The sequence below is a fragment of the Plectropomus leopardus genome, chromosome 12 (assembly GCF_008729295.1).
Source record: "Plectropomus leopardus isolate mb chromosome 12, YSFRI_Pleo_2.0, whole genome shotgun sequence".
In the NCBI taxonomy this organism is placed as follows: Eukaryota; Metazoa; Chordata; class Actinopteri; order Perciformes; family Serranidae; genus Plectropomus; species Plectropomus leopardus.
Genome location: NC_056474.1, coordinates 3,625,941 through 3,648,680, shown reverse-complemented (window position 1 = coordinate 3,648,680; position 22,740 = coordinate 3,625,941). Strand labels below are relative to the sequence as shown.

Below are 22,740 nucleotides of genomic sequence, written 5' to 3'. Positions count from 1 at the left end.
TAATAAAATATTATATTTAATATATATTATTAGATTATATATATTAAATATATAATTTAATATTATTATATTTAATATTAATTTAATTTTCACTTTTTTGATGCTCTGTAGTTTTTTTTGATACTGTATTTATGGAGCAATTTGGCACAATAATTTCTTTCGGGATTAATAAAGTTCTATCTTAACTTATCTTAAATTCCAAGTTTTTGTCGTGATGCCACTATGTTTTTAGATAAAAAAAAACAAAAAAAACACACACACACAGAATTGAATTTTTTTCAGTATACTACAGGCTAAGTAGATTTTTTTTAATCAACACAGCCATGTATTTGTTAGTGGTTAGCAGCAACATCGATTTTTATACATTATTATTTTTTTGTCAAATACAAAATTTGCTCTTCAAAATCAGGCTATGATTTTTTTTTATATTTTAACATGATTTTCCACTTTCATTGAGTTTATTTTATCCAACCAACATCAGTTCCAATCAAAAATATCAAATATTCATTATTTTTCAGAATTTTAACCTTTTAAATACCAGGTTCTTGTCATGATTGCTTTCAATATACTACGTGCAAAGTCAATTTTGGGGGGGTTGTCAATGATTTTCAACAACATTGATTGTGACAGTGCACGTAGTGATAATAGCATGTATCTTCTCCAAAAAAACAACAACAAACAAGCAAAAAATGACATCATCAGGAGGGAAAATAGTAAAAATGTCAAATTCCAAAGCAAAAGCCCAGAATGACACCCAGAAATAATACAATGCATGTTTTTTATGCTTTGGTGGCTGTGGGATCAAAAATTACAGTTTGAATGGGTTTCAATGGCAGATGTTTTTGCACTTAACAGTCTGAGTGTCACAATTTTGTTTCCACAGTGTGTTTTAGACTTATTATAGGAGCTGTGCAGGATATTCCAAGATTAAACAAAAATAAACAATCTTGACAACATGTATTCTTTATGCATGAACACAGCCAAAATTATCCAAAAAAAGAAGCGTGGTAAAGACTGATTAGTGTGTACAAAGTGCCAAACTGTCCCTAAGTCTTCTTCTAAGACTTCTTCTTTAAACACTGATTGTCTGACAAGTTGAGCATTTTTGTCTTCCAGTACATCGAGACAGCTTGCAGCCCAACTTGTCCCACAGTGAAGCCTTTTAGCCCTGCAGACATTTACGAACACTAATTCTTTAAAGAAGTAACGTCAATAATCAGTCTTATTTGTTGAAGTTAGAGGTTAAATACGTTTCCTCTGCATCACAGGGAATACTGACAGGCCCGTCTGGTTTTCTCAGAGAAGGTGAATCAGGAACACTTTAACAACATTCAGTGGGTCAGGGAAAGCAACAACGACTTAATAAAAATTAAGTTGAAATTATAGAAAACAACATGATTAATATCTCTGTTTTTCTGAAATACTGCAGGTTCCCACTGAGAGAAAAATACAATACTTACTGTAAACTTAAAGCACAACCTCATTAAGCAGAATTAATAATGTAACATTACATGAACGTGGATTATAGAAGTCAGTTTTCACTTTAACACAACTACGTTTCCTGAATAAAATGTATACTTTTACTCCTGAGACATTTCCCCCAAGTATCTTTGTTACTACAGAAATGGGAGGGAAGGAGGGATGAATGAATGAATGGAGGGAGGGAGGGAAGACAAATGGATTTTGTTCTTTAAATCCTTTAAATTACATAAAAGATCTCGCTTGCATAATATTGCAGGCTTCATTTTTAACCCTTTAACACCTGGACTGCTTTCACTTTTCTTGTGCTGCATTCAGTCGCCTTTCACAAGCATTTAAACATCTGAAACCTGAAAAAAATGCTTTTTAAGAAAAACATGGTGGAAAACTTAAGAGCAACTTGATAAGAAACATTTTGCAAAATTCTAAAATATATATATATTTTTTAATCTAAAAACTAGTTAAATGTGACAAAAAAAACATGAAAATACTAGATATTAAGTAAAAAAAACTAGGAAAAGATGTCCAGAAAACAATATTTGCAATTTTTACAATTAAATATTAGCCCCCCCCCCCCCCCCCCCCCCCCCCCCCCCCCTGCAATTTCTGAAGGTTATTTTCTTTCTTTATTACTTTTTTGAAAACCAATTGTGAGGTAATTTTAATGTTCAAATAACAACTTCTTTTTTTATATATATATTTATTTTCAACAAAAATCCACATCATTACATTATGCAGCCGTACCAGGATACTGCTCACTCCAGGTAATACACTATCTCCAATATTACAAACTATCTTCAGATTATTTTTATTCATAACTGGCAGATTTTCACGCTCATAAAAGGGATCCAACAAATTAAAGTTTTCACTAAACCTGCTTTCCTAAACAGGGCCCTGACGCAATTATTTCTTGTTTGTTTTATTACCCATTAAAAAGTGCTGCAGGACATTTCTGAACATTAAATATTTGGTGTGTGCGTTTGTTGTTTGAGTTTGTAAGTCCTGCAGCCAGTCCGGATACAAGAACATTTTCACGCAGCAGCCGATGTAAGAGACAAAAAGGAGCTTAATTAAAAAGCACGGGTTGAAAAAGCATGTATGATCTCATTTCACTGGAGTTGCACCAATGGAAAAAACATTTATTTTATTAATGACATTAATAACACATTTTTAAGTTATGGAGATCACCATCAAACTAAGTTTTACAAATATATCTTGTCTATTAACTTTATACTAATCCATGATTTATCCCGATATGATTTATGGTAACACTGTTTAGGCAAATACATAACCCTCCAATCTTCAGGAACTTTGCTTCAAAAACAGCTTTTAAGACTGTCAGCTCATCCTCTTAAGATGCCTCTGTTGCACCTCTCTCAGTATATGACAAATATTCAGGTGTGTTTATATTTAAATACGTATTTTTACCATTTTCTATACCATCATCCAGTTTCTCTAAATTCAGATTCATTCCTATTTTAGTTCAACAGCTTCACCCATTTTAAAAACCAAAACATGACCAGCATTTCCTGATATCACAGTTTACAGATAAACACACACATTATCCAAGAACTCATCTTTAAAATGAAATCATTAAATTAATGTTTATTTCTGGATGTGTGTGCATTTAAATAAACCCTTTCCTATACACTCTGTATTGTCTTCTGTGTATTTTTTATTGGATTGTTTGCTGACTGGCTATTTTTTTCTGCTGTTATTAATATTTTGCTTATTTTTCTGTAAAATGTTAATTTAGGGTTTTTCCTTTGTTTTTGTTTTCAAGTTGAGGGGGTTCATTTGTACGAGCCTCTGGCTTCTTGACCTCTCCTGACACATTTTTTATTCATGTGTTTTTTACGCAGTTTCATTGTGCAAATAAACTGAACCTCACATCACAGATGAAGTGAGAAAGACTGAAGCAGCGACAGGAGACAGTTATGGGGCGTTTGGATTTTATTGACGTATCAAACAGCTGTACATCTATTTGCCTTTCTTGGCCTTAATCTTCCTCAGGTAGAACTCGAGCTCCTTGCCCTCCAGGATGTAGCCGTCTGCCCTGCCGCACTGGCCGGGTCTGGAGGCGATGCAAGCTGCAGGAGGGAAAAGAAGACGCATCATCAGCAGAGTCAAAAAATCCTGTATAATGACAAAACCTCGGGTAACAGAAGTAACAGAAGTTACAGAAATGTTGAGACCATAAAGTCAATATTGATGACGAGGAAGTCAAGTTATGTGTTGAGTGAGTGACCAACAGTCTGCAGGATTTTTTGGAGCTTTTGAGCTGACACACACATCTGGAGTGGTCCTGCAGCACTCTCAGCTACTCAAATACACACACTGATATTCCAGTTCAGAAACAGCTGTCTGCTACTTTACAGCCAAATGCACCATGAAGTATTATTTAACCATTTGAAACCTGAGCAAATTTATTTTAAAAAATAAATTAATTAAAACAAAGACATGGGGAGAAGGCAATGAGCTACTTTACAAGACATGGCCCCAAAATTAGCTAGTTCATTTTTAACAGTTATATTAATTATAAATGTTGTGGACATTTTTTCTTGTTTTTTTATCATTAACAAAATAATGCCCACTCTGCTTTTTAAAAACTAATTTTTTGGTCATTTTTTTTCATCACCTTTTACTAATTTCTCCCAATATATAGGACATTTCTTGCCAAGTTGCTCACTGCCCTTTTCCCATGTCTTTGAAAGAAATCAAGCCAATTTACTCAGGATTCAAAGACTTAACTTTCTAAGCGTCAGTCTGAAGACGGGTTAATTACGCCCGCGTAGGTGACAGGTCTTTCTCAGAGTCTTTGTTATCACCACTTTCATTCAGTAGCAGAACTGGACAAAGTTATCTTCATGGAAAGACGTGACGCAGGTCAGACAGCACTTCGTAACAGAGATGCTCTGAAGAGAAAATACCTTTCAATTTGGTCGTTTTGTGACTCTTTACTTTGTCTTTTGTGCCAAAAGTGTCTGTGCACACTCATTTTTACACTACGTGTCAAAAACTTCCCACCAGATTAGATTTGTGCGATTTCAGCACACGTTTCCCTTGACAGATGAATGTTGTTTGCAGATGCAGATAATTGGAGCTCTTAAATAACCTCATTAGCCAAATTCACACTGGTTGTTCAAGGCGAGACTATCGCAGTGTAATGCTGCTTAGCCGGAGGAGGGCTGACAGTTGTCTCGCCTTTTATCTGGCAGTGAAGGCAGGAACGGCACGGCATCGAGGTCTGTGTAAAAGTACAACCGACAGAACGCTACAGGTGTGGCGTGTTGTGTGTGTGTGACCGACGGCGGGAGATTTAAATGAGCCAGCAGGCAAATCTGCTGGTGCTTACCCTCCGAGCAGAACAGGTGCGACGTAACCGGGACGGTGAATGATTGTAATGTGCAGAAGGGGACTTCATAGTGACCCTACAGCTCGACCTCTGTACAAACAGCTACTGTCGAAAACATGACAGGTGACCAGAGCGCAGGAGTCTTTCACGCATTTACAGTAACACGTATGAGCATGACTTGAAAGTAAAATTCATTTACCTGAAGTCACATACCAGAGGCCCAAATTTTGAAAAAAATCATGCAAAATAACAGTTTTTCCTTTAAGTTATCTGCTGGGAGACTAAGTGACTTCAGGAACAGTCAGTCAAAGGTCAAGTCTTTCCAAAAATGATGCACCGGTTATACAGGTACAAACTTTATAATGAAAGCTTTTTGGGGCAGCTAACAGCTGAACAATACACATCAGCTGCGTTTACACGGCCCGATCAAGGCGGGAATATCACGCCGTTACGCCGCCTTGGTGTTCTGCTCATAATGTCCTATCGCGAACGAGGGGACAGAGTTGTCTCGCCTCTGAGCTGGGACAGGAGGCAGTAACAGACGCATAAAGACGTCTGTGTAAAATGTAAAGCGGAGAGACAGAAAGTGCTGCCTACGCAAATATTATATATAAAGGCCGATCCTCGCGTGTTAAACGTCTCGATGCTGTGATGGTGTAAAATCACACATTAGAGCGGAATAATGCCGCCGTCGTTTTGGTTCTCGGTAAAAATGCAAACTGTGTAAACAGGGGACTTTGTAGTGGACCTATTACAAGATCTCTGAGTCAAAGTGACTATTGAGACTCACCGAGAAGTTTTCCCTGCTGGAACTGCTCTTCCAAGAGAGAGCTGATCTTGGCGGTCTTTTTACGCTCATCGTACTTCTTCTGAGTCCTCTTTGATCTCTTCTTGTTCAGGACCTCTTCCTCCTCAGGAGTCTGCAGAAAAGAGGGATAAAGCTCATTAGATGGACATCGATAACTTCTGAGATCAGACTTCAGCTGCGGGGCCACGCCGGGTGATTTCCGTCAAATAAAACACCGCAGAGGAAGGCGGCGTCAGTCACAGGTCTTTCTCAGAGTCTTTGTTATCACCACTTTCATTCAGTAGCAGAACTGGACAAAGTTATCTTCACGGAAAGACGAGAACCGGATCAGACAGCACTTTATTATAGAGGCGCCATGAAAAGAAAATGCCTTTTAATATAATTATATCGTGATCCTGCCCATTAAACTGCATGTTATTACATTTATTCAAATAGAAAACATCCTAAAATTGCTCCTAAAAGGTTTCCTTTTCAATGGTTTAAACGCTTTGAAACCCAGACTGACATCACTTTTCTCTTGTTGCATTCAGTCGCCTTTACAGCTATTTAAACCTTGAAATTTTGAACAAATTGGTTTGTTTTCTTTCAGAAACATGGAGAAAAGGCAATTAGCACCTTTGCAAGAAGAGTTCTGCAGACTACAAGAAATAAGTAGATTTGGACATGTATTTTTTAAAAAGCTAGGGGAAAAGGTCTTTAAAAATTTAATTTTAGGCACTTTTTGAGGCCATTTCCTTGGATTTTTTTCTTTCAACACTATTATTTATTTATACATACATAGCAATTGCTTTTTCACCATGTTTTTTTGAAAGTAATCAAGCCAATTTACTAAGGTTTATAAGGGTTAATTGACACTGCATATACAAAACTTTATCTTTTAAATTGGACAAAGATAACAAAACCGCTTCATCAAACGCAGAATATCTATCGACTGAAGATAAATGAGGTATAAATGAGGTATAAATGAGGTATGCCTGTAGGGTGGCATTAAAGCAACACACAGAAAGACCAGCGTTCCCTAACCGATGCATCTCTGGAGAACATTAAGCTCTGGTATTGTCAGAGGAAATGTCACTTTTGTGCAGCTAAAAGGACACAAAAAGATACAAACTTCTCTGCACGCAGATGGCCACAGTTTCACCGAAGACTTGTCCTCATTTCAAACTTTTATCAGCTTTGATTGCAGCGCCATAGAGCCAAAACAAAAGCGATATCCTGCTGCTGCAAATGTCAACGTACCAGCTTGGCTCCCTTCTTGCGCCCCAGAGGAGTGGCGTAGTGGGCCTCATACCACTGCCTGTAGGGAAGGCTGTCGACGAGGACGATGCAGTTCTTCACCAGGGTCTTGGTTCTGACCAGCTCGTTGTTGGAGGCATTGTAGACCACATCAATGATCCTGGTCTTACGTGTGCAGCCTGCATACACAAATTCAACAGCTGTTAGGAAATGTGAATCTCAGCCCCGTTTCACTCGTCACCCAGTAAAACTGTTCAGATAAATCTTTACAGGAAACGGGTCTTTCTCAGGTGTCGTTGTTATCACCACCAGCATTCAGTAGCAGAACTGGACAAAGTTTTCATCATGGAAAGATGCATATGATCAGACAAAGTACTATGACATAAAGTTGCACTCAAAAACTTACACTCAGAGCCCCATGAGAAGTTACCGACATCGAGCCTCAGAGCACGGTACTTCTTGTTCCCACCGCGGACTCTCACTGTGTGGATGCGACGAGCTCCAATCTACAGGAAAAAGACGTGTTCTTAGTATCGGCACTATTACGATTCCGGTTATTCGTGTATGAAGATTGAATATTCTGACGTCTTGTAGAGAAACAGAGCGCTGCACATGTAATGAAGCGTGTCAGTGTAACTATGACAAGTCCTAACATTGGTAAGTCCAGAGCTTTGAACCAAAACGGCTCAAAAAGACAAACCTAAGGTCACGTTTTCATCACTCACGCTACTCACTTTAAGTACATTTTTGTTAAAAAAGTTACCCACTGGTTTGCACTCACTTTTGTGTTTGCAGGAGGGCGCCCGAGCTCATACTTCCTTTTCTTGTGGTAGGGCTTGCGTTTACCGCCGGTCTTGCGGCGTTTATGCCAGTTGTCCCTTGAGATACCTGGATAATTTGGGAGGGAAAAAAGGAAGACGCAGGTGTTAGATCACAAACAACACTGGACGTTCAACACAAAATATTTTCTAATGCTTGAGCGATCAGTTCTCCAAGGTAGGGTTGTCCGCAATTTTAATTTGGATTCCGCTTAAAGAGTTTCATCATGTAGCTCAAGCAATCTGAAGCTCCCTCATGGCTGATAGGCTTGTGTGTTTGTTAGATTTCTTCCTCATGGTGAACTGGATTTAGGATTACTGTAATCAAAAGCTCCAATTTGGGGAGCTTAATATCCTCTTAATACAATGCTATAAACCTTTAAAGAGTTTTTTAAGCTCTCAGAAATCTTTTTCCATGTTTGTTAAATGTTGAACGTTTGCTTCCCTGCATCAAAATGTTTTAATCATCTTCTGCAGTTTCTGACCAACTAATTTTAAAATCCCTGAAAATTACAAGCAAGTTTTCTTTACCTTCAACACTTATTTCCACAATGGCTGTGCAGATTTTTAGAATCCAAAATGCATTTAAAACATCTACTTCCTTTTGTTCTTTTGCAAATGTAACTGTTAAGCTCTCACACGTGTTTACATGGACATGATAAACCTGTTTCTACTCAGTTTTCTGAGAATACAGATTTCATATTTGGGCATTTCACACGAAACTGCATCAACCAGACACCTCAACATGCTGGCAGGACTACTCCAAAAGACAGGAGGACAAATGCAATTTCTCTATGCTTATATCTGAAATGTGATCATTACTTCGATGAGCCATAAATCGGGTTATCGTGTTCGTGTAGATGCACAAAATATTAGATTATATTAAACGATATAGAAGGAAGGTACATAAAGCGATTTCCTATATGAATGAATGAACATACAAAGCAATCTGTGCTTCAAATCCTGCTCTTAAACGCGTATAAACTGACAATACAACAGCAAACTCATTTTAGCAGCAATTTCCAGATTATTATAATAAACTTTGGCCTTCAGGATCCCGCATGCCTATCAGGCGAAATAATAAACATTTTCATCAACTTATTTACTGTCATAACGTCTAAATAAACAACATAAAATGCACAAAAAAGCTTCTTAAATCAGTATTATTCTTATTTTTCTCTGAAGAGTTTCAGTGCAGCAGCGTGACATTACGACCATCATGCTAGTTAGCATTAATGCTAACACTCCCTCTCTATTCCTCCAGCGCTCTTAAAGACATTTAGCAAAACTCCCGCTCAGCTGACATTTTTACTACACAACACTGAACCCTAAATAAAGATTTTAAACCTCACAAACAGCCAAATGTACCATTTTAAAGCGCACTTCAGCAGCAGAGGCTAACTGAAGTTACACGGCTAACGAGGGCAGCCATCTTGGAGCACTTCAGGCATCCTTCACAAATTACTTCATTAAAATACTACAATCTGACGAACGAGAAAAAAGATGAAGCTACGTCTGTTCGAATAGCGTTTATCTTCAACATAGCAAACCATTTTAGAAATATTCCTTCGTTAAAACATCAGATGGACAAGGATTCTCCGTCCGACCCGAGCATGAAAACACGTACCCATTCTCAGGCGCCGGCTAGAAAGAGGAACCGCAAAGGCTCATGGGGAGGTTTGAAGCCGCGTGATCTCGCGAGAGTTCGCCGCGCAGGGACCGGTACTTTCTTTTGGTTTCATTCAGTGTCTTTACGTAAGCCGCCACTCTAGAATAAAAAAATACGGATCAGTTTCACGTTCAAACGTGTAATTTTTTATAGCTTTTATGATTTTTTATAACGTTATAACTTGAAACTTTTATAACGTTGTAACATTTAAATTTTATAACTTTTATGACTTTTATAAAAAAAATACGGATCATTTTCACATTATAGCTAATCCGTATTTTTTATTCTAGAGTGGCAGAAATACGCTTGCGTACTTTACTGTGAAGTTTATGTAAATGAATAAAAAAATATGTTATTCTGCTGCCTTTTTTGTATTATCTTATAAATATGTAGGTTGAATCAAGCTTATTAAATATAATGCAATATAATCAGTCAACATTTGCACACATATTTATATTTTTGTATTTTAAACTTACATACTAGTTTTATATGCTGTATTGTAGCATAAGGCACACTTATATTTTACACACTTTACGCACCCAGCACATTTTCCATATTATCATTTTTACAGTTTCACATATTAGTGCTAATTGGCTATTACTGTATTTCTTTACATTTTTATCTTACACACATACTACTACTACTTTTTTTAAAAAAAAAAAAATGAATTTTTACACGTGCTTATTGTTTACTACATCTACTTTTAATTATATTTAAACAATATTTAATTACATAAAATATTAAATATGAGTAATTTAATATATTAAATACATATTTGCATTTACCAATTTCTATAAAGTAGGTGAAAAATTATCAACAGAGACAATCTATCCATCAATTAAATTAAGATTATTTTTGTCAAAGTACATTACATTACCATGGTCATGGCTCATGGCGCTCTCTGAACGTCGTGATTTTAAGTTAATAAAAATTGTCTTAATTGCACTCTCCAGTTAATCTGATACAAAAAAATGTACAATGTTACTAAACACATCCAGTCACTCAATGTTTCATTCAAAAAGTCATCAATAACAAGTCATTTCCCTGTTTCCATAGACTTCTTTATTATATACAGCGAGGATTAATTGGCAGTTGTGTAGATATGGTGATAAACTTGGCAAGATTTCTCTCCATTAAACAGTGATTCGTAAAGTGATTGTTGAGCGAAGCAGCAGAGAGATCACTCCTCCCAGGGGCTCATGTCGGTGTCGATGGCCACACAGTTGTACGCGCGGCGTAACGCAGCTTCTCCTCACAAACTTTAGCACTGCAGCAAAGAAAAAAGCAGGAAGAGAGGAAAAGAAGGGGAGCAATTAATGTAACATGGCTGTCAAAGAGCTCAGAGCATTATACTAATTTAATTATGTGTAGGATTATAAAACTGGTTTTTTACTTGACTTTCTATAGTGATTAACCCTTAGGGCTCTCTTTAATATTACACACACTGGTAAAACTCTGCGCAGAAAACGCACCTTTCAAAATCAAGCTTTAAAAAATATCATACATTAATATTATTTCCTACTTTCATTAAGTTAATTTTAACCATCATAAGTCCTAATCATAAATATCAAATATTCATTAATCTACAGAAATATAACCCTTTAAATACCAGGTTTTTGTCATGATGTTTCTAAAAACAAAAGTATAATAGTTATCAAAGTATATAATTATCAAAATACTATATGCGAAGTACATTTTTTTAAATTATCACAGCCTGGAATATGTCAATGATTTGCAGCAACATTGATTGTGACACTGCATCTAGTGAAAATAGCATGTTTTTTTCTCCATATGCCAAATGTGGTAAAAAAAAAAATGACATCATCAGGTGGAAAATAGTAAAAAAAATAAAAATAAAAATAAAAATAAAATCCAAGGCAAAAGCCCAGAATGACACCCAGAAATAATACAATGCATGATTTTATGCTTTGATGGCTGTGAGGTCAAAAATGACATTTTGAATGATTTTGGTGCATTTTTTGCTTTCAACAGTATGAATGTCTCATATTTGAGTTAGATCAGCTGCAACATAAAGTTGGATTTTGCAAATACTACATTTTACTCTTGTGGAAGCGCTCCCTTTCCTGCTGCTCATGATGTTTTTTCGTGGTAACAGTGCCCACATACAGCACATCTTAAACACAAATGTATATTAAATGTACACATCAGTAAACAGTAACAGAGTCTGCATATACAAAACACAGAACATTAGGATACCTGGGGTAGTTGGGTAAATAAAGAGTGCTGGAACATGTGGAGGACTGTGGAAGTGCATCGGTTGTTTCAGAGCTAAATCAGGAAACAGAAACATTATTAATATCATGTTCCATTATAAGTTTTCTAAATGAACTGTTAATAGCAAACAGTATTTTTTCTGTATTTTTTTTTTTAGTGCTGGACTTGCACTCACCCTTGTTTGTCAGGGAAGACGTAGATAGGCGCAGGAAGACGACTTCGACCAGTTACAAACCTCAGAAACCTGCTGCGATCCTCTGAAAACAAAATCCAAAACCACGTTTTCGGCACAACAAATACACCAAATTACACGTCAGTCTTACAGCTATGACTATGTTATAAGACATGTTGATAAACAAACAGTGAACTGACCATTGGTGAAGTTCGTCAGTGCCTCCCATAAGTATTGCACTCTAACGTCACTTTGCTCGAGGTCCTCATAGCGTGCTGGTGGGAGACAGAAACAGAGTTCATAATACAGTATTTCATTAAAGAAAATCGAAAATCAAGCAAGTTTAATAATTTAAATTATTAGCTTTGCAACTTCTTAGAGGATAATTCTTGCCAGGAGGGAATATGTATGTTAACCCTATGAAAGCTGGATCGACACCAGTTTTCTTGAGCTGCGTTCAGACCCCTCTCACAATCGTTTAAACCTTTGAAAAATTAGCAAACTGGTTTAATTTCTTTTAATAATGGGGAAAAAGGCAATCAGCAACCGTGCGTGAAATGTCCTGAAAACTGCAAAACAAAAACCAGAAAAAGGCGACAAAATGTAGATCTATAGTAATTATCAGAAAATTACCAAATAACCAGGTAAAGCTATCAAAATATCAAGAAATCTGCATTTTAATTATACATTTAGAAAATCGGATAATCATAATAGTTATAATATATATATATATATATATATATATATATATATATATATATATATATATATATATAATATACACACATATTTATTTATTTATTCTGCTAATTTCAGGTAACGTTTTATTAATTTCTTGCTCATTTTTGGGTCATTTCTTGTTAAGTTTCTCATTACCTTTCTTTCCCTGTTTTTGAAAGAAATCGAGCCAGTTTGCTCAGGCTTCAAAGGGTTAAAGAGGCGGAGACAGAGTCCGATCTGGACACTTACTGAGTCGTTTCAGGGCTTCCACACTGATCTCTGGGTCTCCACACACTTTCTTCTCCACCTCCTGCCAGGTGAGCAGGTCCAGCACCGCCTGAGGAACGACCTTCAGCAGCCCCGCCTGCATGGCTGCAATCTGTGACACACGTACGGATTATCAGTCGCATGCACACACTTTATTAGTTCAGCAACTCTGTACACGCACCATGACTACTGGATGAGTTGAAACTGAAGAATAGAAACTAACCACACCTACAGCAGTAATGTTAGAGAGTGTAAGAAGCCCCACCTGCTGCTTGCTCTCCTCCAGCCGAGCCTTCTGCACCAGGCGGATGAACTCGCTGCGGTCCTCGTAACGAACGGCCACATTACTGCCGCCGGGGACGAGCTCCACCATCTGGCCGTCGCTCAGGAGGGTGGTGTACACCAGCTCCTCACCAAACCTGAACTCAAACGTCTCCTGGTCCATGTTCTCCATGGCCTCCAGCAGGTTCACCTGGAGACACATCCAAATTTAACTTGAGACAATAACTCAGAAAAACCTCCACTGGAGTGCAGAAATGGGAAAGTTAAAACTTTAAAATCCCTTTTAAATAATATGAAAAAAAATGTTTTTTTATTTTGAGTAATCAACTTAAAATGTGTTTTCATAAATATGGTAATACCACTTAAGAATTTCTTTTAGATAATGTGGAAAACTTAGTTGTGTGGTTTATCAACTTAATCATTATGGAAATTAAGTATTTAATTACCATATTTATGAGCACACATTTCAAGTTAACTACTCATCAAAATTTCACATAATTTAAAAGGAATTTTATGTAGTTACCATAATTATGAACTAGTAAAAGTTAAAATGATCCAATATATTTTCCCACATTATTTAGAAGGATGTTTAAAGTGTTAAAAGAGGTCATGTCATGCAGTGAAAACCATTCGTCAAATTCAAAACTATTTTTAAAAAATTACCAAAAATACAAAATATTGATAAGTTTTCCACCAAAGAATGTTTAAGATTTAAGATGCTGCACATGTCTGAAACTCTGCAGAGCCTAAAATTACACGTTCAGCAGGTGTAATAATTTGCACGTCCTCACCAGCACAGAGTCGACTGCGGGGAAATCCTTATTCCAGCTGACAGCCTCTCCGGTCAGCTGCTTCCACACCAGCCCGGGCAGAGCCAACACCTGCAGCATCGGACAGAAGTTTCCACATCAACCCGTTCCTTTTTACAGTAATGTTAATAAACTAACGAGGGAGCATCACTCACCAAGAAGTCTTTTCCTCTGAGCGCGGCGCCCATGAGCTGACCGATCCACTCGTACTTGTGGAACTCTTTACAGGACGGGTTGGGGACGTAATAATCTCTGGCCTCTAAGGAGCCCTGAGAGATCAGCAGATCAAGAAAAACAACAATAAGAACTCTGTCCTTTCGGATTTTGACAGCGTGCAGGCGGCGATGGTGAGGGATTACCTGGTTGGACGTGCGGCTGAAGAACGGCAGAGGCATGGGACACTCGGCTGAGCTGGGGCACAGCTCCTCAGACATGTCAGCCAGGCTGTCCCGAAATCCACCTCCCTGATCGATGATTCCCTCTGCAATGAACTTACACTCCCACCACTGGTCGTACCGAGCGGGCCACCTGAGCAGAGACGGTAGACTTTTAATCCACAGAAGTTTAACCCTTAGGGCCCGCTTTAATATTACACATCACATCAAGCTTCAAAAATGATGATAAACCGATGTTATTTTCTACTTTTATTGGGTTATTTTTTAAACCAACATCAGTTCTAATTATAATTTCAAATATCAATTAATTTTCAGAATTTTAACCCTTTAAATGCCAGGTTTTTGTCATGGTGCCACTATGTTTTTAGATGAAAAAAAAAACCCCAAAACCCCACAAAACATATATAATTTTTAGTAGACTACATGCTATGTAGATTTTGATTATCACAGTCTGGGATATGTCAGTGATTTGCAGCAACATTAACTGTAAAATGTGCCAAACAGCCCTTAGGGTTAAATTCAGGCAAGAAATGTCTGAGATTGCCTAAAAATGCACACCTATAATCCAAAGTCTTCTCAAATTTGTCAGACGGTTTGAGACCTTCATACACCTGCAAGTAGAGAAAAAACAATCATAAAGCGCACTAACAGCACCCATACGAGTCAGACAAACTGATGAAAACTGGCTCATATTTCTCCAAACTATATTCCCCAAATGCTCCTTTTTGCACAAATACATCTTGTGGCACAGAAGTTTATGTCACTGCTCAGAAAGTGTTTCACACCTGATTGAACACGGCGTTCTTGCAGCTGGTGTCCAGAGACGGGTTGTCTCTGTGCTCCATGGCCAGACGTCTGTTGATGTAGAGTCGGGGCATGAAGTTCGGCTTACTGGTCTCCGAGTCCTTCAGGCACTGTGTGATGAGGGCTGAGCGCCTCTTGGACAGCAGCAGGAACTGCTTTATGCTCTAGAGGGCGCCAAAGTACACACAAATATGTAAAATATATAAAATCAGATTTAATGGAGTTTCATTTTGAGACATATAAAGTTTTTAAGTAAAGACAAGACAGCTTAGCTACTGTTTAAAATATTAGGGATAAATGCCTTTGTTTCACATTCTCTCAAAACTAATATTTTTATAGTTATAGACATCAGCAGAGGGGCCAGTCAAGAGTGTTCAAATATACCAATACTGACAATTACTGTGATATTTAAAAATGAAATACTGATATCATGTTAATAATACACAAATGATAGATCACGTAAATATTTCAGCACCCGCTAACAGATTTTCTTTAAGTTCTTACTTTGTCTCCTTTTCCATTTTTTCTCTCCAATTTTTTCTCTTTTTTTTCAATTTTTTAATAGATGTCGCAATAATATAGTTATCATGAACTCTTTTAGCCACAACATTTGTGTGGTGAAAATCTGACACTTCAGGCTCCACAAACGACGACACATGTTGTCAGATTTTAACCCGTTTTTGTGTTTATTGTGTACGCTGGAGCACTGAAGAAATAAAATCATCACATGGAGAGGATTATGATCAGTTATAACTTGACTTGGACCCTTGAGTGTCTTGAAAAATGTGAAAGGATTTTTAAGAAAGCTTTTATTTTTGATCCCCGAGCTCTTTTCATTTTTCACTAAAAGTCACACAGGGCGCTGCCTTTTTGTATATTTAGCTGGAAAAAAACAGCTTTTTATGACTTTTATTATTGCTGCCTATTATCTACGCTGAGGAGGTTATGTTTTTGCTTTAGTTTGTTTTTCAGCAGGATTATGGGAAAAACACTCGCCCAGTTTTAATGAAACTTGGTGGAGGATTGGTGCACAGGCCAAGAAGAACCCATTACATTTTAGAGCAGATCCATGTCCCAGGGTGGTTTGTGAGATTTGGGTATTTGGCCTTGGCGGAGGTCTGCGTCCTCTGACTGACCTTCTTGTTGTTGAACTGTTATTCAGTTTCAGTCTTAAATATTAAAAAGCTCCACACTGACTCACTTTGATCTGGTTGAAGGTACCCAGACTGTAGTCCCAGGCCGGTACCAAGTGTGGGAGCACACTGTCCAAGAGACAGATGAACCTGCAGAGAGCGAGACAGAGGAAAAGAACAAACACAAACACTGAGAAATGCATAAAAGACAATATAACATTGCACCTGATTGTTTTTTTCTGATATTTAAATAACTCTGGAGTCAATAGTTGTTTGGAAGCAGATTTTCATGATATTTTTTACCAAAAAAACACAATCAGGTGATAAATACTGAAGTCATGAAATCTCCAATGAGTGTAAGAACTACGGCAGCAACGTGAACGTTACCTCTGGATGACGAGCGCTCTGCGGTACAGGACGTCGGGCGTGTTGCCCTGCAGACGGGGGTAGCGCACCAGGTTAGAGGACTGGAAAACATCAGCGTTCAGACCGAGGTCTCTTTCACATGAAGACTTGATCTTCAAGCCTCGGATCCGGACGTCTATCCCTTCATCTAAAAAGCAAAAGCAGAGAAAAAACATTGTTTGCGGCCAAAGAAAGAAATCAACTTAAGTGTTTAAAATGTAAGAAATATCTGGTTAAATAAACACAGTAGCTTTAAAAATCTTTACCTCTACACTCCTCAATCCGAACCTCGATCACAGGCAGGTGGGACGTCATATCCTCCAGCACACAGACTTCTCCAATCAGGTTACTACGGGCAAAAAGAGCAGAGTTGAAATACGTGAATTTAATCCAGATTGAAATGCTCAGTGTGGTGGGCAAATATGCTTCAAAATAACAAATTCTACAAAAAATGGCCTTCTGGTTTTCTACTTTTTCATTTAGTCCACCAAAAACAAGTTAATTGTTATATGATTATACCAACTGAAGACGGTTTGTGGGTCATGCTGCCTAAAAAAGCTGCTTCAAATATGAAATACTGACACAAAATGCTGTCTGACAGCTGCTTTAATACAATAGAGGTATGAGTTTGTCTTCTAAAACTCCTGTGCTGTAATCTGAAGCATATCTATCAAACCTGAGAAGTTTTTTGTGAAATATTTTGACAGAAATCCTTATAAAAAGGCTCACTCGTCTATGGTGACGTCACTCAGCTTCTTCAAGTTGTCTCCCTCTCCTCCGAAAACTGTGACTCGCTTTGGCATGTAGTTGTCGTCTGTAGAGTCCACCGTCAATATCAGCTTACTAAAGAGTACAGAGGAGCACATTATACACACAATCAAGACAATTTAATTACAGGGTGAAAGTTCATATGAAATACAAGCATGAAATGCATCATGGGTGAAAGATTATGAATTATTAACACAGTAAAATTGGACAGGCATAGCTAAAGAGAGAAAGCAGGGACTGATCTGAGTAAATCAAAATAAAAACAACAATTAAAAGCCAATTAACTGCATTTCAGATATTAGATCATCCAGCACAATTAAACGTTACTGCCTCTCATATCGTGTCTATTGTCGGCTCAGTTCAGCGTCCCTGTGTGAGTTATTCAATGACTGAATGACTAAGCAGCTTATTGTCTGCCTGCAGTGTCAGTTCCTCCTAATATAACACTACGGTTAAAAATATGCATCTCACGTCGTGCAAGCCAATAACTACTATTTTATTTAAAAGAGAAAATGCAATTAAGAATAATATGATACAAATATAAGTTGAAACATCAAGAAATTACTGACAAAAATATCAAACACTGCAAGTTTAGGGTTTTGATTACAATCTTCTCATTTTAGCCTTTAACCAGCTCTACTTTAGCTGCTCTGCATACTTGCGTACTGCTGCACATATTTAAGATGTTTTATTGTCCTTAATTTCATGTCTTTCACATGTTCCATTTTACGTGTCCTTTGGTGTCTCCGAATGTCTGCTCTGCTCTCATTTTCAACAGGTGATTCCAATCCGGCGGAGACAGTGGCGGAGAATGAGAGTGGAGTGGACACACAGACGGAGACGCCGGTGGAGAGTGAGAGCAGAGCGCATCAGTCAGCATTAGTAACTCATCCCCGACTTTCTCTTTTAGTCCGCAGCGCAGCGGGCGCAGCAACTTATTATCGTTTTTTTTGGTTGTTTTTTGAGCGCAACCAGCGGCGCCCCTCCAGCATGCGTCGCTATAGGCGACCTCCTATATCGCCTATGCCAAGGGCCGCCCTGAAATCAAAGCAATTTATGGTTATTATTATTATTATTATCAGTTCTATTTATCGGCCAAAAATATTATTATCGAATTATCGTATGACGTCTTAAGTCTCATTATCGGTCCGATAATTATCCTGCATCTCTAGTTTTATGATCTCTTTTTGTCTTCTACGTGTTTTGATGTGAAGCACTTGGTGCATGTAATTTCTTTCTTGTTAAGCATGTTGGGCTACATTTCTTGTATGAAAGGTGCTATACAAATAAAGTTTATTATTAGTATTATTATTAGTATTATTACAATGAGTCCAGTTCTTTCAGTTTGGTGCGGGAGGCAGACACACTCTCCACATTTAAAAGTGGACTTAAGACTTTCCTCTTTGATACAGCTCATATTTAAGGCTCGCTCAGGCTCGCCTTGAATTTTTCCGTATCCGCTGTGAGGGTCCAGGGACAGAGGGATGATCTCAGGCAAACTGTGATTTATGTTAATGTGCTTCATAAACAAAATTTAACATAATCAATAACATTAAAGAAAAGAAGTTAAATTTGTTCATTAATTTCTTGTCACTCTGTAGCTGGGATGCTTCCTCACTTGACCACAGTGCCTCTCTTCATGTGCAGGCGGATCCAGTGTTGTCCCTGCATGCCGTCGCTCTCCCAGTACGTTTCAGTGTCGCCGTCTGTCAGACAGCTCGCCCCTCCGCTGGGATCCTCCTGTCAAAAAACAGCAAAATAATTCAATTTCTGAAGCTATTTTTTATAGACTCAATATAACAATTATTATGTTCAATTTCTATTATATCTGTGATAAAATCAGGGTGAAAAAGTAGAAGATAAGCAGACTTTAACCCTTTGAAATCTGAGCAAATTGGCTTGATTTCTTTTAGAAAACAAGGGAAGATGGCAAAGAGAAACTTAACAAGAAAAAAAAACAAAACATTACAACAAAAAAGGAGTAAAAAGGTACAAGAAAATCATCTGAAAATTTGCAAGAAATAAAAGTTAAAAACAAATAAAAAGGGAATAATCTTGAAAATAAGTTAAAAACACACAAACAATTACTTTAAAATTGGCAAGAAATCAAAAGTAAAAATAACAATGTACACGAAAATTACCGGGGGAAAAGTGCTAGAAAATAAAAAAATAAAATGTTTCATGGACATTTTTCCCTACTTTTTATGTATAATTTTCTCTCTTTCCATTTAAAAACAAATTCCCAGGTTTTGTTTTATTACCAGTTTCTTTTCAGGAATGTAACACAAGGAAACGGATTTTAAAGGGTTAATAATCAAACCACTTTATTCTAATTAACATTTTTTTTGAAGAAAATATTCACAGCTGCAGATTTTGAAATTTCCCGATCAAAAATTAAAACCCCTACCCTGTGTGTTTGGGGGTTTTTTTGGAAAGGATTGTTTCAGACTATTCTATGAAGATACACTGAGTGTATGTGACTCACCGAACACGAAGACACGTCGATGCTGGTCACGCACTGCTTCACACTGCCCAGATTCTCGTCCTCTTTCCCGATGTGGTCATAGAAGTAGTGCACCAGGTCCTCGTCACATTCGTACGTCCAGGTGGGAGGAACATACCTTGAAGATTTAAAAGAACAAAAGCTTAATCTGCCGTCGCTTAAACAAAACCCCAAAAGTCTTTACTCCCTCATTTGACTCAACAGAAGCACGCTCACCTTAGCTTCTGGACGGCGGCATCATCACTCTCAGCGATTTTGGGTTTGGAGCCGATAAAAAGCGCGTTCTCCACACTCACCACCTGCTCCCACCTGTTGCAGGGCTTGTGGTCGTAGCCGAAGAGCTGCTGCTGCCTGCTGATGGTCTCCGGTGACTCCACCGGCACCAGCCTGTCGCCTCCCTCCGTGTGTTTACACACCAGGATCCAGCCCTCCTCCAGCTCCTGGCCGGGACGGTGCTCCTCCAGCTGCTCCTGTAACAGACGGGGATCATTCTGTGTTTGCCCACAGTGTACTTACCCACCACATCTGTGTACATCTTAACTATCCTTATTTACTACAACTATTCTTGCAACCATACTCATGTTATCATTTAAAGCATTACACACACCTTTTCTTCTCCATCCGTCATAAAAACATTTGGCAAGAGAGCATTCAAGTTTACGGTGCCTTCAGATCGGCTTTGCCTTCAAATATACGATCCTAAACATCATTTCACAGATTCAAAGATGGTCTGTCTACTCATTTTAAGTTAACCAGTTTTATGGTTATATGTGTTCAGTTTTCATTTATTTATTTCAAACACGTGAAAGAAAATAGAGAAATGATTATACAAACAAGCAGACAGACAAAAAAAAGTAGTAATATTTAAACAGTGCTGCCTGGGAAATTGTGTGTCATATACTCTAATGGTGTTTTTATTACTGGGCATGTGCAATAGGTGTCGTGTGCAATGTGTGCACAATTTGTATCAAGTGTAACTTTGACTATGTGCAGTTGCATATCTGGTGTTGTTTTTGTTCAGGGTGTTGTGTTTTTAATGTCATGGTGTGATTATTGTTTTTGTTGTAAGTGTGGAGGCATTATCTGTGCAGAACTAAGTCCAGGACACATTTCCCCTACGGGGACAATAAAGTGTATCACATCGCATCGTATTACAGACAATAAAAACATATAATGGCCAAACACATAAATACATGATTGGTTTACATACTCGAAGAGGAGAAAGAAAAAATACAAACTTATTTAATCCAACCCCTTCTCAACCAACTGCTTCCTACATATATATATGTGTGTGTGTGTGTGTGTGTGTGTGTGTGTGTATCTCTGTATCATTCTATGTCTACTTTCTAAATTCAGAGGGTTTTGTGGGTCTGTGGGCTTTTTTTTAAATCTAAACAACAGTTTGTGACTCGTGGTGGATAATTAATCTATTGATTTGTTCACAGCTGATCAGATTGATGGATAGGAGGAGTAGCTGCTGCCAGTGAATCAATCATTAAGACCCAGCAGAAAGAACTGGTAAGTGTCACTTTTCTAGCTCCTGCCATTCTGCTGCTCCGTCTGTACCCAGAGTACGCTCCGCGCTCCGAGAATGTGATGCAATGCAGAACCGAATAATATATATATTCTAAAAGGGCTCCTAATGAACAGTCAAGCTCCAAAAACACAAAAACAAGTCAGATGTTATAATCACGGTGGGTTGCCACTAATAAATGAATATGTTTATACTTACAGATTACACATTTACAAATAGACTGCCAATCTTTGTTACACACAAATACTACTGAAAGAACTCTATCTCCATATTTGTGTATTTGCAGATCTGTTTTATATTTTCTAAATATTTTTGTGATATTACAATTTTTTTGTAATTGTGGAAGGTGTTTTAAATTGACAAAGATTCAAATCTGTCTGCATACTCACCCTGTTGATTTTGACCCACAGACCCTGGCTGTTGCAGTATTCTTCCCCTGTTGTCCGGATACAAGTCCCTTTCTTTGGCTCTAAGTTGTACTTGCATGCTTTCTTCACGTGTGGAGTCTGGTGTGGACTCTCAAAGACGGACACGAGTGTTTTCCCCACGGAGCCTCCTGTGGATGCCCCGGAGGAGGCGGAGGAGTTGGACGATGAGTCCTTGCAGATCTTGTAGCACACCTCTTTGGGGATGTAACACAGACACTCCGGCACCGGCTCGCTCCTCTTGAAACACTCAATGCACCTGTCCAGGAAGCGGATCCTGCCCAGCAGCAGGTGAGGGTTGTCGCCCAGGGACATGATGAAGACGATGATGGTGATGATGGCGGTGACAGTCAGCGGCTCGGCAGCGGGGGGGCGTCAGCTGACATTACACCGCCGTCCTGCTCTTTTGTTGTCCTGCCTGGTCCCGCGGGGATGATCCTGTCAAAACAAAACCGAATATTCCCGAGAAACATTCAATAAACAGCTGCCAACTCCTGTGATTTGGTTTGACTCAATTTTGTCTTAAACAGTACGTTTACAGAGTCTAAGAGGTTAAATAAATATCCGCGAATCAGCGACCAAAGTCCGCAGACACAGTAAGTAAAGTATCTGCTCCTTCTCAGCCACAGTGAGTAAGCTAACATTAGCAAGCTAGCTGGGTAAATTAGTACATCTTGGGATGTTAGCGACAGCTTTTAAAAACAAAACCGCCTTCGTTTTAATCGAAAGTTAAGGAAATATAAGGTATTGTGAGCTAAAAGGCAGAATTTTGTCTATAAACAGTATAAACGTACCCTTTCTGCCGAGTAGTAATTTAAATATGCAACTCCTCTCTCGATTTATCACAACGCGGAAGCGAGAGCGAGACTTTTGACCCTCTCCAACTTCCGTTGTTTGTATTACAAAATAAAAGTCTCACCACC

At 38.1% G+C, this 22,740-nt stretch overlaps 2 protein-coding genes and 4 non-coding genes across 6 annotated transcripts; all 6 read right to left on the bottom strand.

Moving 5' to 3' along the window:
• Nucleotides 1–3,417: 3,417 nt before the first annotated feature.
• Nucleotides 3,418–9,371, bottom strand: rps8a (ribosomal protein S8a). The gene is made up of 6 exons (XM_042498206.1): nucleotides 9,324–9,371; nucleotides 7,660–7,766; nucleotides 7,285–7,384; nucleotides 6,882–7,057; nucleotides 5,625–5,754; nucleotides 3,418–3,569 (listed from the first exon to the last, which is right to left on the bottom strand). Exons 1-6 carry the CDS (start codon nucleotides 9,325–9,327, stop codon nucleotides 3,460–3,462), a joined length of 627 nt encoding a protein of 208 aa, XP_042354140.1. The 5' UTR covers nucleotides 9,328–9,371; the 3' UTR covers nucleotides 3,418–3,459.
• On the bottom strand, nucleotides 4,285–4,353 carry LOC121952041. The gene has a single exon (XR_006106416.1). It is a non-coding gene; the product is annotated as a small nucleolar RNA SNORD38 (small nucleolar RNA).
• Nucleotides 5,888–5,956, bottom strand: LOC121952040. Its single transcript, XR_006106415.1, has one exon. It is a non-coding gene; the product is annotated as a small nucleolar RNA SNORD38 (small nucleolar RNA).
• Nucleotides 7,161–7,230, bottom strand: LOC121952042. The gene has a single exon (XR_006106417.1). It is a non-coding gene; the product is annotated as a small nucleolar RNA SNORD38 (small nucleolar RNA).
• Nucleotides 7,500–7,606, bottom strand: LOC121952043. Its single transcript, XR_006106418.1, has one exon. It is a non-coding gene; the product is annotated as a small nucleolar RNA SNORD46 (small nucleolar RNA).
• A 1,033-nt stretch (nucleotides 9,372–10,404) lies between the features above and the next one.
• hectd3 (HECT domain containing 3) lies at nucleotides 10,405–22,691 on the bottom strand. Its single transcript, XM_042498400.1, is given in 21 exon segments — nucleotides 10,405–10,596; nucleotides 10,599–10,632; nucleotides 11,583–11,654; nucleotides 11,776–11,857; nucleotides 11,973–12,047; nucleotides 12,742–12,871; nucleotides 13,025–13,231; nucleotides 13,833–13,922; nucleotides 14,006–14,119; nucleotides 14,210–14,378; nucleotides 14,804–14,856; nucleotides 15,031–15,213; nucleotides 16,251–16,332; nucleotides 16,570–16,735; nucleotides 16,854–16,936; nucleotides 17,317–17,430; nucleotides 18,974–19,095; nucleotides 19,841–19,976; nucleotides 20,075–20,328; nucleotides 21,782–22,255; nucleotides 22,612–22,691. Coding segments are annotated over 20 exon segments (2,568 nt in total). The 5' UTR covers nucleotides 22,133–22,255; nucleotides 22,612–22,691; the 3' UTR covers nucleotides 10,405–10,545.
• Nucleotides 22,692–22,740: the final 49 nt, after the last annotated feature.